The following is a 16,755-nucleotide window of genomic DNA, read 5'->3' on the forward strand; positions in this document are numbered from 1 at the left end:
GAGGTTTATAAAATCATGAGGGGCATGGATAGGGTGAATAGCCGTGGTCTTTTCCTTGGGGTGGAGGAGTCCAAAACTACAGGGCATAGGTTAAGGTGAGAGGGGAAAGACTTAAAAGGGACCTAAGGGGCAACATTTTCACACAGAGGGTGGTGCATGTGTGGAATGAGCTGCTAGGGGAAGTTCCTGAACTGGAATTCCTTGTGCAACCAGCACTTGCTCCAGATGTGGTCACTATGAACTACAATGGGGTCTATCAGCTCCCCCATCATACAGTTACAACATTTCGCCTGGCCCTGCATCGCTATTTTAATTACTTAGTTCTTATTTTGATTTTTAAAGAAATTCCTACTCAGGCTTTAGTTTATAGCCTGTAAATATTTCCTCTATTTACCTACAATCTGAAAGTAACCAATAATACATAGTCAAACTAATAGCTACCTTCAACCAATGAACTTGTGGTTTAAAGTGATGACTCTATTTTATGCTGGGCCCTGATCCTGGGCCTCAATTTACCTCAGGATGTGTCTCACTGTGCGTGTGATCTCTCTTTCCTCACCATGCGCAGTTCACTGATCCACATTGCTGTGGGTCTGGAGTCACATGTAGGCCAGACTGGGTAGGAACACAGAATTCTTTCGATTAGTGAACCAGATGGGATTTTAACAGATTCTTGTAGTTTTGTATTTCTGCTATTCCTGTTATTAGTCATTTATCTCGGACTTATTTAGCATTTGAAAAGCTGAGTTTAACCTCACAAGTTGCAGTGGTGGGGTCTGAGTAACTAGTCTAACAATGCAGTCACTATACCTGAACCTTACTTAAAACAGGGCATTCAGACAAACATTAAAAAAAGGCAAAACGTTCATTCAACATTATCTCCTACAGATGCCTGCAGAGAGTCTACAGACACCAGTCTTGAAACTTCATAGAAAGTTGGAACCTGCCTTCTACTACTTGTGTGGGAGTATCAATTAACCTTTCGGGTCTAAAAATCGAAATTTCTCCAAAGACTGTGTAAAGAAGGAAAGGGTCCACTTTGCTGAGAGCTAAGCTAACAAGGCATAAGCAAGACACGTGGAGGAGGACGGAGAATGGAGGTCAGAGGTCATGCTCTGAAGTTGTGGAATGCAATATTCAGTCTGAGAGGCTGTAAGGTGTCAAAGTGGAAAATGAGGTGCTTTTCCTCCAGTTTGCATAGAGTTTCATTGGAATACTGTAGCAGGCACAGGATGGAAATGTTAAAACGGGAGCAAGCTGGATTGAAGTGGCAATTAATTGGAAAGTCAGGCTGATTCCTACAGACGGAATGGAGGTGTTCTGCAAAATGGTCATGGTCTCATTCATGATCAGGCCACTATTGGAATACTGTGTGCAAGTGATTTCCCTACAATAGGAAGGATGTTGTGAAACTTGAAAGGATTCAGAAAAGATTTACAAGGATGTTGCCAGGGTTGGAGGGTGGCTGAACAGGCTGGGGCTGTTTTGCCTGGAGCGTCGGAGGCTGAGAGGGTGACCTTATAGAGGTTTATAAAATCATGAGGGGCATGGATAGGGTAAACAGACAAAGTGTTTTCCCTGGGGTGGGGGAGTCCAAAAGTAGAAGGTATAGGCTTAAGGTGAGAGGGGAAAGATTTAAAAGGGACCAAAGGGGCAACTTTTTCACACAGAGGGTGGTGCGTGTATGGAATGAGCTGCCAGAGGAAGTGGTGGAGGCTGGTACAATTAAAGTATTTAAAAGGCATCTGGATGGGTATGTGAATAGAAAGAATCGAGGACATATGGGACAAATGCTGGCAAATGGGGCTAGATTAATTTAGGATATCTGGTTGGCATGGATGAGTTGAACCGAAGGGTCTGTTTCCGTGCAGCACGGTGGCACAGTGGTTAGCATTGCTGCCTCACAGCGCCAGAAACCCAGGTTCAATTCCCGACTCAGGCAACTGACTGTGTGGAGTTTGCACATTCTCCCCGTGTCTGCGTGGCTTTCCTCTAGGTGCTCTGGTTTCCTCCCACATTCCAAAGATGTGCAGGTCAGGTGGATTGGCCATGCTAAATTGGCCGTAGTGTTAGGTGAATGGGTAAATGTATGGGTGGGTTGTGCTTTGGCGGGTCGGTGTGGACTTGTTTGGCCAAAGGGCCTGTTTCCACACTGTAAGTAATCTAATGTACATCTCAATGAGTCTGTGACTGTAATAGTGGAAGCTTATCAACCTGCCTCCCAGATTAGCACGTGGAAAACTGATCAATTCTTTCGAAAACAGTAGTAACAGCACCCTGTTAACTGCTGTTATACCATCAGATACTAGCAGGGACTCAGCTCCTGGTAGAACTGACAGTCTGTCTCCCTATTCTCTCCGTTACAGGTCCATGAAATATCCCGGGAAATCAGCATCCGACTCAGTGAGAATGGGACAAAGGACCCAACGGACATCTCCACTGTGGCCTATTACATTGAAAGAGATGTGAGTACAGCTCCTGATTCTCCCTCCCAGTGCTCAATCCACCATCACATTTTACCTCAAAAAAAACCCCTGGGCTTATGTTACCAGAGACCTGAGCTAATAATCAGCAGACAGGAGCTCAAATCCCACCACAACTGCTGGGGAATGTAAATTCAACCAACTGATAATTCGGGAATAAGAAACTGATCATCATAAAACTACAGGATTGTCGTTTTAAAAAACCCAACCGATTCATCGCTAATGTCATTTAGGGAAGAAAATTGCCATCTTTACCTGGTCATCTACACTTCCCTCTGCTTCGGAAATGCAGCCAACATAATCAAATTTGCCTCCCGTCCCGGTTATACTCTCTTCCACCCTCTTCTGTCAGGTAGAAGATAAAAAAGTTTGAAATCACGTACGTACAGATTCAAGAACAGTTTCTTGTTATCGAACTTTAGAATGGGCCTGTTTAATGTTAATGTCGATCTCTCTCTGCACCTTCTCTGTGGCTGTAACACAATACTCTGCCCTCTGTTCTGTTACCCTGATGCACTTGTACAGTACAATCTGCTTGTAAAGCACGTTAAGACAACACTTGTCACTGTACCTCGGTACACGTGACAATAATAAGTCAAATAAAAAAAACTTGGGTGATTCTTAGGGACTCAGCTCCTGGTAGGGAGCTCTGAAAGGGATTATAGAACCATCCAGATGGATCTAAATCTTACAGAAAAGTCAAATAGGAATGAACTACCTGGCACTGACCCTACAGTGTCCTCCTTCCTAACATCTGGGATCACCTGGGCACTTGTGCAAAGCTGGGACAGTTTCTGTGTCTTTCAGCTGAGCCACAGATTAGTCAAACATTGTGCTATTCATGTTAACACACTTTGGAGATAATGCCCCAGACATTATCCTCACCTTGCATTTTCAGAATGGTGAGCTATAACTAGTGCCATAAGGATCAGGGGCACAATTATTTAGAATATCTGTCAATGACTCGAATGAGGAAAGTGAATGAAGTATATTGAAGTTGGCAAAACACACAAAAGTATGTGGTAGTACAAGTGGTGATGACAGCACAGAGTCAGCAGAGGGATATAAACAGATTAAGATGCAATATAATGCGGGAAACTGTGAGGTTATGTACTTTGGCAGGAAGAATAGAAGAGCTGAATATTATTTAATTGGAGAAAGATTGCAGAAAGCAGAGTGATTTGGGAATCCTCGTGCATAAATCATCCAGTTTGAGCAGGTGACAGCAAAAGCAAATGGACTTTTGGTCTTTATTTCAAAAGGAAACAGTATATAAAAATAGGGACACGTTGCTAATATTACACAAAACACTAGAGTACACCTAGGTTACTGTGAACTGGCAATGGAGGCAATTCAGAGAAGATTCACTAAGCTGATATCAAGTATGGTGAGATGAGGAGATGTTGAGTAGGTTGGACTTGTTCGTTGGAGTATATAAGAAAGAGAGGAAGCTTTATGAAAATGTATAAGATTCTTAGAGGTTATGGCAAGTTAGATGCAGTAAAGATGTTTTCCTTTGAGGTAGAGTTTAGACATAATCTCAGAATAAAAGGTCATGCATTTAAGACAGAAATGAGGAGGAATTTCTTCTCTCACAGAATAGTGAATTTGTGGAATTTGTTTACCACAGAGATGCTCAATTGTTAGGTATATCCAAGGCTGAGACAGAGATTTTTAATCAGTAAAGGAATTGAGAGTTATAGGGAACAGGCAAGGAAGTGCTGTTGAGCATTGTCAGATGAGCCATGATCTCATTGAATGACGGAACATACTCGATGGGCCGAATGGTGTACTTCTGCTTCCACGTCCATTGGTCATCATAATCCACAGGTATGACCTGTTCCACCAAAAGGACAAAGCCACCGGAGTAACACCTGGGAATCTTGAAGATCGGGTCTGGAATCTTGTGGCATCGAGTAAAATCTGAGCAAGAAAACCTCCAACTGGTTTCTACTTATCACACCGTCCGCCATCTTCTCAACTGGCGAAACAACGGAGGGAAGCAAGGCCATGTCACCATGGGAAGTAGTTGATGCCAAAACACTGAATGTATCAAGAGGCAGCTAGATGTAGCACTTGGGGGAATGGGATCAAAGGGGTGAAAGCAGGATTAGGCTATTGAGTTGGAAGATCAGCCATGGTTGTGATTAATTGTGGAGCAGGCTTGAAGGGCCGAATGGCCTCTTTCTACTCCTATCTTCTATGTTTCTATGACACATAATGCATCTGAGTGGAAGTACCACTAGAGACTGAGCCAGCTGAGTCCTAAAGGATATCGCTACTAGACTGGGTCTCCAACAGGTGGGGATGAGGGAACTAACAAGAGGAATGAACTGTTAAGATCTGTTAAGATCAGTAGGTGAAGTCATCGCACAGTCCTTATGGAGACAAAGTCCCGTCTCCACATTGAGAATACCCTCCATCGTGTTGTGTGGCACTATCACCGTGCTAAATAGGATAGATTTGAAATAAATCTAGCAACTCAAGACTGGGCATTCGTGAGGCACTGTGGACCATCAGCAGCAGCAGCAGAATGTTATTTTACCAATATTTGTAATCTCCTGGCCTAGCATTTCCCCCATCCTATCCTGAGCATCAAACAGGGGGATCAACCCAGGCTCAATAATGAGTGTAGGAGGGCATTATGGAGGTAGGACCAGTCTATAAACATCACCATTCACAGCAACCTTTAGCTAAACGTGCCGAGTGGGTGATCCATCTCAACCTCCTCCAATGGCACCCAGCATTACAGATACCAGTCTTCAGTCAATTTGATTCACTCCACGCGATATTGAGAAATGATTGGAGACGCTGGATACTACAAAGGCAATAGGCCCTGACAGCGTTCCAGAACTTGCCACTCCTCTCGCCAAGCTCTTCCAGTACAGTTAGAACACTGGCATCTACCCGACAATGTGGGAAATTGCCTAAGCATGACCTGAGCACAAAAAGCAGATTAAATCCCAACCTGGCCAATTACTGTCCCATCTGGATCATCAGTAAAGTAATAGAGGGGCCATCATCAGTGCTGTCTAGCAGTACTTACAAAGGAATAACTTGAGAAGGATAGTCATAAGTTGTACAATGGGTTTTGAAGATTTGGATTTTCCATTGAAATTTTTGTAGTTCAAAATGAGAAAGAGAAGGAATCTATTCATTCCTTATCAGTCAGCACTTAATTGTCCTCAGTTGAAGTGGGTCACTTGTTGTGCTAATTTGTACAGGAGCAGATGACAGAGCAGGCATAGATTGAGGCTGTGTGATATACATGCGTCCCTGTGGATAAAGCTTATAATCTTATAAACACTAAGCTCCAATTATGCAACCTCCACCACCTGACTATCTAAGTTCTAAATAAACCTCGAACCACAATCACTAGTTAGCAATGAAGTGCTTGTGAATGGACTCATTTCCCAGTTTCCCATTGACACACATTTCCTACATTATAACAGTTTCTACGTCCGTTAGGCACATTGTTAATTGTAAATACTTTGCAACATCCAGAGGAAATGGAGGCATAGCGTTGTACATGTCAGAAACAGATCCTTCAGTTCAACCCATCCATGCCAACAAGATATCCTAACCTAATCTAGTGCCATTTGCCAGCATTTGGCCCATATCCCTCCAAACCCTCCTTATTCATAAGCCCATCCAGGGGCGTTCTAATTGTTGTAGTTGACATGAGGTCATGAAGGAAGTATGTAAATGCAAATTCCATCTTCTCTGTTTCAACCTGACCTGAGTTAATGTTTTGGGCATCTGACCTCCTTTTATTTGGCTGCTTTAAGTTAAGCGCACAGACCTCAGAATGCACTACCTAACCAGTTTCTCTTTTGCTATTCTCACCAATGTCTTCACGTTGCAGCTAAAGATGAACAAATTCACGCTGGAAGTGGATGGAAAGAGTCTGCAGGTTGAAAGGGAGTCGGTACAGGTTTGGTTCTTTGACAATGAGCCTCCTCGAATCAACATGAAGACCATTTCACCCGGTTTCGCAGCCATTATCATTATCATCGCCCTGGCTATCCTAACGGGGATTGCAGTGTTTGTAAGTACACCCCCAGCTCAATCCTGCATCGACAGTTCCCCTTCGATAAACACGTTCTTCCTGATTCTTGACCTGTTCAATGGGTTTTTCTTTCGAAAAATCAATTCATTGAATTTGAATGGACAGACTAGAATTTGCTGCTCATCTATACCAGTCCTTGAGAAAATATTGGCAAGTCACCATCTTGAAGTCTGTGGGGTGTAGGGACACTCACAGCACATCTTGTTCTGCAGCAGTTTGCTACAAATGTGTGACTTGCTGGTCATTTCAGAGGGCGGTTCAGAGTCAATCACATTTGGAGTCATATGCAGGTCAGACCAGATAAAGACAGCAGATTTCCTTCCCAAAAGCTCATGAACTAGATGGGGATATCCCAACAATCCAGGGGTGTAATGATCAGCTTCGAAGAGACTGGTATTTTGTTTCATATTTATCAATGGAAATGTTCTAAAGAGGGTAGGTTAACCTGTTGTTTATTTACAGTTAATAACCTTAACTGGTTAAGGCAATAATGAAGATGTAGAGTTTGGTAAATTATTCAGCTCAGTCTGCAAGGGTACTTGTGGTTCTTATGGTACATTGGTAGTGTCCCTACCTCTGAGCCAGGGGAACCTGGGTAGAAGTCCCACTTGACCCAGAGGTGTATAATAACATCTGTGTACAGGTCAATTAGCAATGTATCTAATGCATCAAAAGGTGAATGTGTGCAAGACCATTTCTTTAGGGTGGCATGGTGGCACAGTGACACAGTGGTTAGCACTGCTGCCTCACAGCACCAGGGACCCGGGTTTGATTCCAGCCTTGGGCGACTGTCTGTGTGGAATTTGCACATTCTCCCCATGTCTGCATGGGTTTCCTCCGGGTGCTCTGGTTTCCTCCCGCAAAGAGGTGCAATTTAGGTGAATTGGCCATGCTAAATTGCTCTACAGTGTTCAGGGATGTGTAGGTTAGGTGCATTAGTCAGGGGGAATGGGTCTGGCTGGGTTGCTCTGCAGAGGGTTGGTGTGGACTTGTTGGGCTGAAGGGTCTGTTTCCACACTGTAGGGATTCTATGATGATCAACCGTCCGTCAGTGCCCAGGGCTCCTGCCCAGTGTCCCGTCTCTTGATTATCACGGGATCAGAGCTCCCACCAAACTGACAGCCTGCCTGCATTGGTGAATATCGGGAAGGTGGACCAATCCTTTCCCATCCCAACCAGAACTGAGATCATTGCGGTCCAGCTGGGAATGGCTCCTTATGTGGTCCATAAGAGCTCCTAACATTGATGTCTTAAGAGTTTGATTGGCAGCAGATCAAGAAAGTTTAGCTTGGCTCTTGGCCCATCCAGGGAACTTAATCCAGGAGGAATCATCAAACTATAGAATCCCTACAGTATGGAAGCAGGCCATTTGGCCCATCAAGTCCACACTGCCCCTCTGAAGAGTATCCCATCCTATCCCTGTAACCTTGCATTTCGCATGGCCAATCTACACAACCTGCACATCTTTGGACTGTGGGGAGCCTGTGTTCTGAGTGTCACCACCATCCCACTCCATTAGGCTCCCTTTCCAGCTCTGGGCCTATTGCCTCCCAGGGAGGAGAAATTCACCTCCGGAGTGGGTGGGACTCGAACCTGGAACCTTGAGATTGAAAGGTGCCTGTATCGCAAATGCCGGTGAGGGAAATGAGGGGAGAAAAGTCAAGCAATTTGTCTGAATCAACAGCAATTAAAAAGAGTCCTGCACGATTGAGGTGATCACTCCTGAATACTCCCCTGGTAGTGGTCACAGTGGAGAACATCATCCTTCAGTAGGAGGGGAGGTGGAAGACTGCTGTAGGACCTGGGTGCAATATGGAGCCAGTCCCTGGCCAAGTGCCATTATAAGGCTGCATGCCCTGCTGTGTATTTGCAATATTTTCGATTCATATCAGTCTCTGGTTAGATTCATTCTTAAAATCATGGAAAAGCCCTCACTTTTAAATTGTGTTGCAATTTGGAAATTTCTCATCTGATTAAGTAACACGGAGAAAAATGTACTGGATTTGGACAGTTCTGCAAGATGTCAGTAAGATATTCATTTCTGAGGGAGTACGCACTCTGTTACAGAATTGGAGAGGAAACAAACTCCTCTGGTTATGAGAAGCTATACTTTTAAAAATTAAAATAGTAAGATACTTTGTGACTGTCGTGCATTGTAAATCAGGTCGGAGCGCTGATTTGACCGTGTGCTGATCGTATTAGGTATGATTTGTGAACTATTTGGGGAGGTGGATTGTGATCTCCCTCCTGCACAGCATTGTGAATGTGAAAATAAAAAAAACTACAGATGCTGAAAATCTGAAACAAGAACAGAAATTGCTGGAGGATATCAGCAGGTCTGGCAACTTTGGTGGAGTGAGAAAGTAGAGTCAATGTTTTGGGTCCAGTGACCCCTCTTCAGAACCCGGGATAGCGTGGATACAGTTACATCCCAAACCTGCAGTGGATGAAGGAGACCGCTTACCACTCCTCCCTTTTCAAGGCAATTAGGGACAGGCAATAAATTCTGATGAAGGGCTTTTGCCTGAAATGTCAACTTTCCTGCTCCTCAGATGCTACCTGACCTGCTGTGCTTTTCCAGCACCACTCTAATCTTGACTCTAATCTGCAGTACCCTCTTTCGCCAAATAAATTCTGCCCTAACCAGTGATTCCCCACGTCGACAAACCAATGTTTAGAAAAAAAATCATGAATCATTTTAAGAACAGTTCAGTCAACAGTGATTGTTATCTCTAATTGGTTTCATCAATGAAATAGTTGTCAAATTGCTGTTCTATTTTCTAAAGAAGGATTGTTAAAAAATGCATTTTCCCATTTAATGTTTTAGACAGGAGATGGTGATTACTACCCCATTTGGAAAAGGAAGAATCACTGGTCTGAATTAGAAAGTCAAGTTCCTCTCATAGTTTGATCCAAAGTTCAGATTGCAGCTAAGAACATACCCTCCCTCTCTCTCTCTCAACCACAACAATTATTTACGTAATGCCTTTTACCATGGTACAAAGTGGCTAAGACACTTTGCAAATGCTGTTGGGACAAATGTTGGTACCTTGCCGCATGAGATATCAACAAATGAGAGCAGAAGATTTGGTAGGAGTTAGCACCTTAAAGGTGGGCGGGCGGGTGGTGAGACTTAGGGAGAGAAGTCCAGAATTCATTTAGCAGGCAGAGCCGGACTGATGAACATCGGGAATGCAGGAGAGGCAGAAGAGCAGGAGACATCTGAGGGGAAAGACTGACCTTTGGCCTCATTCAACCTGACACCCAGGGCCTGCAAGTGTTGCATTTCCTTTTCATTCATTCCAAGGATATGAGCATTGTTGGCTGGCCAACACCTATTGTCCATCTCTAACTGCCCTGAAGGCAGTTAGAAAGGTAGATAATAGGAAGAGTAGGCCATTCAGCCCCTTCACTTTGACCACGATTAATCAGCCAACTCAATATCTTGTTCCTGCGTTCTCCCCCATACCACTGATCCTTTTAGCCTTAAGAATGAGACCTTATTACTTCTTGAAAACATTCAATTTTTGGGCCTCAACTGCTTTGTGGCAGAGGATTCCGCAGGTTCACCACTCTCTGGGTGAAGACATTTCTCCTCATCCCAATCCTAAATGACCAATCTCAAAGTCTTTGACTGTGACCCTGGTTGGGTTCCTCAGTCATCAGGAACTTCCTTCCTACATTTGCCTTGTCTAGCTTTGTTCAGATCAATCGCATTACTTTGGGTCTGGAGTCATATGTAGGCCAGACTGGGTAAGGATGGCTGATTTCCTTCCCTAAAGGACATTAGCAATGTAAAGCATAAGTACATTGATATGGGAAGGAATAACACCTCCACAGGTGTTTAATGATAATCAAATTCATTTTTTTAATTTCAAGTTTTTGTTGAATTCATATTTCACCATGAGCTATAGTGGGATTTGAAACCACATCCCCAGAACATTAGCCGAGGGTACTGACATTATCACCACACTACTGCCTTCTCTCAGCTCACCTGGCGTCTGGGGGAAGGGAAGGGAAGCGAGAGCCTCAGCATGAACCATAACAGACACAAGAGGATATCGATCCAGGATCTAGGCAGCATGGTGGCACAATGGTTAGCACTGCTGCCTCACGGCACTAGGGACCCGGGTTCGATTCCAGCCTTGGGTAACTATCTGTGTGGAGTTTGCACATTCTCTCTCTGTGTGTCCTCCGTTTTACTCCCACAGTCCAAAGATGTGCAGGTCAGGTGAATTGGCCATTCTAAATTGCCCATGGTGTTCAGGTTAGGTGCATTAGTCTGGAGTAAATGTAGGGGATTGGGTCTGGGTAATTCACTCTTCGGTGGGTTGGTGTGGAGTTTGTTGGGCCGAAGGGCCTGTTTCCACACTGTGGGGATTCTATTCTGTGACGAAGTGAAGTGGAAGAAATGGGAGCTGATGGCATGTTGACTGTTAATGACATTATCTGATTGCAGGTTGTTGTCAGAAGGAGAGCTAAAGAAGACAGACGGAGAATCCAGTTTGAAGTGATTGAGGTGATGTATGTCCAACAGTAACTGCTACAGTAGACCACATTGAGATGAGTGACTGAAATGGCCAGTGTTCATAAATGAACACATCTTCCTCCAATTCCCACCAGTGGCTCTTGGCTGTATATTGGTTTAGATTCAGTTTGTTCCTACTTTTAATGCTTTTGTAACTTTAAGGAGGCTTCTTGATTTGGGAAGATGACAGGTGAGTGATGAAAAACCATCTGCAATCTCTGATAGGGTGCCACTGTCTCTTCTGCTGCTAAATCTGTCGTGAAGAAATCTTGACCAGCACTTTGTCTTCCTTCAATATCTCCTGACTCGGTGAAAAGCCAAAGCCCATCCACATTGTTCCTGTATTTGGGAAGACCTTCCGACATCTTTTGAAGTTTGCCATCCATAACCACTCCTAATCTCTGTGTTCTTTCTCACCAACAGATCTTTTCTCAAACTCTATTTTATCAGTTCCACTCTGGTCATGGTCCTTTGATTGTTGTGAAACACTTAATCCACAGACTCTTGATTTTATCTGTCCTCTCTCCTATTTCACCTCTGTGTTGACATCACCTTCTCGCGTTCTAGCTCCAAGCCTCAAATCCATTGGTGACCCCTCTCTTCCTACAACCTGAAGACTTCCCAAAGTCAATGAAGTGATTTAGAATTCACTCCCCCCTTCTCTTTAGTACTTTCTTGTTTGGGAGTTGGCCCCATTGCCTTCCTCATTGACTGGAAGGGCAATTTGTGTTGCCTTTCAGTCAAAGGATTCTTTCCCTACCCCCTGTGGCTTTTAGCTTTTCCATCATCAGCATCAAAATGCACTACTTTACAAATGTTTAGCAATGCACCATAGAAAGCATCCCATCTGGATGCATCACAGTGTAGTGTGGCAACTGCTGTTCCCAACACCACAAGAAACAACATAGAGTTGGGAAAGCTGCCCATTCCAGCACCCAAACCAGCCTCCCATCCATTGACTCCATCTATACTTCCCACTGCATTGAAAAAGCAACCAGTATAATCAAAGTTAAAAATCACACAACACCAGGTTATAGTCCAACAGGTTTAATTGGAAGCACTAGCTTTCGGAGCGCTGCTCCTTCATCACAACTACCTGATGAAGTTACAAATCACACAGCTTTCAGAGTTGACAACCACCCGATGAAGGAGCGTCGCTCCGAAAGCTAGTGCTTCCAATTAAACCTGTTGGACTATAACCTGGTGTTGTGTGATTTTTAATTTGTACACCCCAGTCCAACACTGGCATCTCCAAATCAGAACATAATCTATTCCACTCTCTTCAGTCAGACAGAGGATATAAAAGTTTGAATACACGTACGAACAGTTCTTCCCTGCTGTTATTAGACTTTTGACATTTAAGTGTTAATATTGATCTCTCTCTGCACCTTCTCTGTGGCTGTAACACTGTATCCTGCACTCTGTCCTGTCACCCTGATACACTTGTACAGTACAGTCTGCCTGTAAAGCATGTAAGATAACATTTGTCACTGTACCACGGTACACATGACAATAACAAATCAAATCAAACCATAGCCCCTGATCCTGAGCATGGGACCCTCCCTTGGATTTGCGGACACGATTCTCCCTTCATGATAATTAAACCGCACCTGAATTTCATCAGCCAAGATTGCATCGAGATGGCAAGGGGTAAGACCTGAAAAGAAAAAGAGGGACATGGGGGATGACCCCTGCTAACATTCTTTAAAAAGCTGAGTGTTTGAGGGGTAGATGTAGGGAAGACATTTCCTTTTGAGGAGGCGTAATTTAAGTATAAAAGTGGGGAATTCAGGGGAAACATCTTTATCCAAAGAGGGGAGAGTGAAGAGGGCACTAGCACAGGAGGTAGTTGAGTACTTAATGTAAAGCAGGAAAAGTGTACGACGGAGATGAGAATGGCAAGATATATTGATGAAATGGGATGGAGTAAAATCGGAGGGGGAGTTGAAGGGACCAGTGGGGTGTTCAATTACGATTCCAGCTGCACGGCAGTGATCGGGGGGTTCCTGATCTGCTTCTTAGTCCACAAGGCAGTGCAAACTACTGTCTGCTGGATGAGGTGAGGTTACCTGGCATGGAGAAGGTTGGCAATTGTGATCGGGCGTAATCCTGGAGGCAGTGCCACATGAGTTCATGTTTCCAAATGCCCTTGGCACCTCACACTCTGGCCATTGGGTAACCAAAACATCCAACGTTGGGAGGCGTGATGTGCAGGAGCTGGTGTTGGTCTGGGGTGGACAAAGTTAAAAATCACCCAACACCAGGTTATAGTCCAACAGGTTTATTTGGAAGTACAAGCTTTCGGGGCACTGCTCCTTCATCAGGTAGCTAGTGGAGCAGGATCATAGGACACAGAATTTATAGTAAAAAATCATAGCGTCACACAACTGATGGAATGTGTTGAACAAACCTAGATTGCTGTTAAATCTTTAATCACTTAGAATGGGATTACAGGTGTCCATTCATTAATATTCTTTCAAGGCACATTCCCGAGACAACTAAAGGTTTTATAAAAATAAGTGACTTCTCAGCTCAGACAATGCATTAAAGGTGTGAGGTTAGAGTCTGTCTGTATCCCAACCTGAGTCCTTGTGCATGAGAGTGTGGGATTGTTCTTTCCATTAAATTGCCAACTTTGTCCACTCCCTCCCTCTCTCTCTCACACACACACTCACTCACTCACACACTCACTCACACATGCACACACACATCTAAGTCTATATGGTGAATTTGCATTTGTAGATATTTCTATTTTGTTCAAAAAGGACAGTCTGTAGGCAGTGAGTCCATGTGTCATTTTATCAATTCCTACTTTGGAAATAGAACCAGTCTGACTCAGAGTCAGGGTACAGACAGACCCTAACCTCACACCTTTCATGCATTGTCTGAGCTGAAATGTCACTTTTAAAAAAAAAACCTTAAATTATCTTGGGCCTGTGGCTTGAAAGAAGTTCTGGGATTTACATGTTAATAAATTGAAACCTGCATCCCCATTCAGTGATTAAAGACTTAATAACAATCTAGGTGTGTTCAATACATCGTATCAGTTGCATGACACTATGATCTATTACTATAAATTGTGTCCTATGATCCTGCCCCACTAGCCACCTGACGAAGGAGCTGTGCTCCGAAAGCTAATGATTCCAAATAAACCGATTGGACTATAACCTGGTGTTGTGTGATTTTTAACTTTGGAAGAGGCTGATCTCAAACCGACAATCAGAAAACAAATAATTCCTTCATTAATTTCGGGATGATTACTTGTCAGTTGCACAAACCGTTTCTCCAATTCTCTTTAGGATACATAAGGTTCCTTGGAGACAGCATTTCCATCAATGCTGTCTATGCCTTTAGAGAGAGGTGGGCTCAGCAGGAGATATCGTGCTTTATTCCCCCATCAATTCCATTTTGATTTGGCACCTTCCCTTTCTCCCGACCTCCCCCTCACTTTTGATGGTTTGCATTGCCATACTAGACCCTGCTTGTAAATACTGTGTTGGCTCCATGGATGATTACTGATGGTATTTAAGAGAAAAAAAAACACACACAAAAAAAGTCACGGTGATTTGGATGATGGGAAAGTCACTCAGTTATGTGTGACAGCAAAAGAAAAAGAACATATAAGAGAATGTGTTCAAATGTTTGTTTGTAAAGTTTCATGCAATTCTCTCTATGTATTTTTTTCTGGGTATTTGCTTGGGTGAGTGCCTTGGAAATGAATCTTTCATTCTTCGAGACCCCAGGGCAATTTGAGAGGGTTGGCAATCCTACAGACAGCTCCCGGGGGTCAAAGCTAGCACCTTGTCTGTACGGCGCTGCCAATCACCTGCGTAAACTGCTCGGACTGTCACTGTTGCTTTATTCCTGTAATGTTCTTATGGAGCTTTACCTGTTGGTTTACGCAGGGGCAAGAAATGGATGACCATCACCTTGCTGAGAGGATGGGCTTAGCACGTTAAGATCGTCAAGAAGCTTTGTGTATCCCACATCTCGTATTTGTCGCATGCAAGGAGTTTTTGCAAGTGAGCCTCATGTTTATAGTTTGTTCTGCACAGTGCCATGAGTAAACCCAACTGATGATTTTGAAGACTGCTCTCATTCAAGGCTGAAGACAGTTCTGAAGGAGGAAGGTTGTGGGTTTGCAGCCACTGAGCAGGCTTGACACTGCAATAAGTTGCTGGGACAGATATCAACATGAGACATAGCCTGTGACTCTAGGCTGGTACCATTGGAAAAACATTAAATTTGGTTCTGAGGCTAAAGACCTTTTCTGAAACAACAGCATGAGAGACAGCAGATGGGGACTGGCTGTTTATGACCCTTTTGGGAAGTTGAGGGTGGTGGGGGGAAATTCAATTTGATTGTGGCACAGAAGGGGTCAGTAATAAATGAATTGCATGCCCCTGGTTTGCAGAGTGGAAAGCTGTATAAAAGGTGACTTATCTCTATCGTGCTTATGTGCTTCCACTGAAGACGGATGCCACCCTACTTCCCACCATCTGGTAAAGGCTTCTCGGAGTAGCTCCTACTTGCTGCGTTGCCGTTACTGGCGGAACATCAGAAACCCTGTGCAAGTGCGGATTCTTTGGCAGAACATGAGACGCTCTGAGGAAACTGGCAGCCGTGACTCTTCAGTGTTCAATGTGACATTCTCTTGTTTAAAAATCACTTCAACCATGCGGCAAGGGTGTAATATTGCAATTCCCAGCTGGCGAAACAAAAACACTTCTACTCTATAAAGGTCAAAAATACAATTGCAGAAACTTAAGTGTGCAGATTATGGTGAGTTTCACTGAAAGCAAATGGACTGTGAAAACAGCATGTGTCCTGAGATGGTAATGAGGCTATTTAAATACAGTCTTAATGTTCAAATGATTCAATCTGCTCATGAAATATCCTCTTAGGTGGAAGAGAGCAGGTAGAGCCAATCTAACAAATGGCAAAGAATCTGTGCTTTTAGTTACAGAGATCTACAGCAACCTGCCTCGTTTTCACAATTAAACTAGTCCCAGGTGCCTGTGTTTCATCCATATTCCTCCATACCTATCCTATTCACGTACCTGTCTAAATGTCTCTCAATTGCCGAAAGTGAACTCCCTTCCACCATCACCTCTGGCCGCCCGTTCCAGATACTTTTAGTGCTGCAGTTTTGTCCAAATCTTCCTTTGACAGAAGACTGCAGAGAAATCTGTTTTAAAATGGTCACAACAAATCAATGTTATTTTTGTCAGTCGGTAGCACTCTTGCCCCTGAGCCCCAAGATTCTGGGTTCAAGGCCCATTTCAGAGTCTGAACGCATAACTTCAGGCCGACGTCCCCCCGAGGGAGTGCTGCACTGTCAAAAGTGCCATCCTTTGGATAAGATAGGCAGCTGAGATCCCAGCCTGTCTCCTTGGGTAGATGTTAGATTGCAGGGGCATTCTTCTCAAGGGCAGGATGCCCTGATCAATACTTATCTGTTAACCAACGTCATAAAACAAAAGACCTCTCGGCTGTTTTGACAGCCTACATGCAGAAAGTGATTTGTGTTTCCTGCAACAAGTTTACAAAATCCCAACAGTGCAGAAAGAGGCCATTCGGCCCATTAAGTCTTCAAAGACCCTCCAAAGTGCATTCCACCCCGTCCCCATAACTCCACATTTACCATTTCTAGTTCGTATAGCCTACACATCCCT

General features: G+C 43.9%; 1 protein-coding gene across 1 annotated transcript in view; it reads left to right on the forward strand.

The window, feature by feature from the left end:
• LOC122553358 (epithelial cell adhesion molecule-like) overlaps window positions 1–15,486 on the forward strand; it is a 34,585-nt gene extending 19,099 nt beyond the window's left edge. Inside the window, exons 6-9 of the mRNA XM_087989596.1 lie at window positions 2,367–2,465; window positions 6,349–6,531; window positions 11,012–11,071; window positions 14,986–15,486. Of these exons, the coding sequence (XP_087845722.1) occupies window positions 2,367–2,465; window positions 6,349–6,531; window positions 11,012–11,071; window positions 14,986–15,039 (396 nt within the window). The 3' untranslated portion in view covers window positions 15,040–15,486. The remainder of the gene's footprint in view (window positions 1–2,366; window positions 2,466–6,348; window positions 6,532–11,011; window positions 11,072–14,985) is intronic.
• The last annotated feature ends 1,269 nt before the right edge of the window (window positions 15,487–16,755 follow it).

Source organism: Chiloscyllium plagiosum, unplaced genomic scaffold, assembly GCF_037043375.1.
Source record: "Chiloscyllium plagiosum isolate Xiang-an unplaced genomic scaffold, Cpla_swu_hap1 HiC_scaffold_8, whole genome shotgun sequence".
NCBI classification, from domain to species: domain Eukaryota; kingdom Metazoa; phylum Chordata; class Chondrichthyes; order Orectolobiformes; family Hemiscylliidae; genus Chiloscyllium; species Chiloscyllium plagiosum.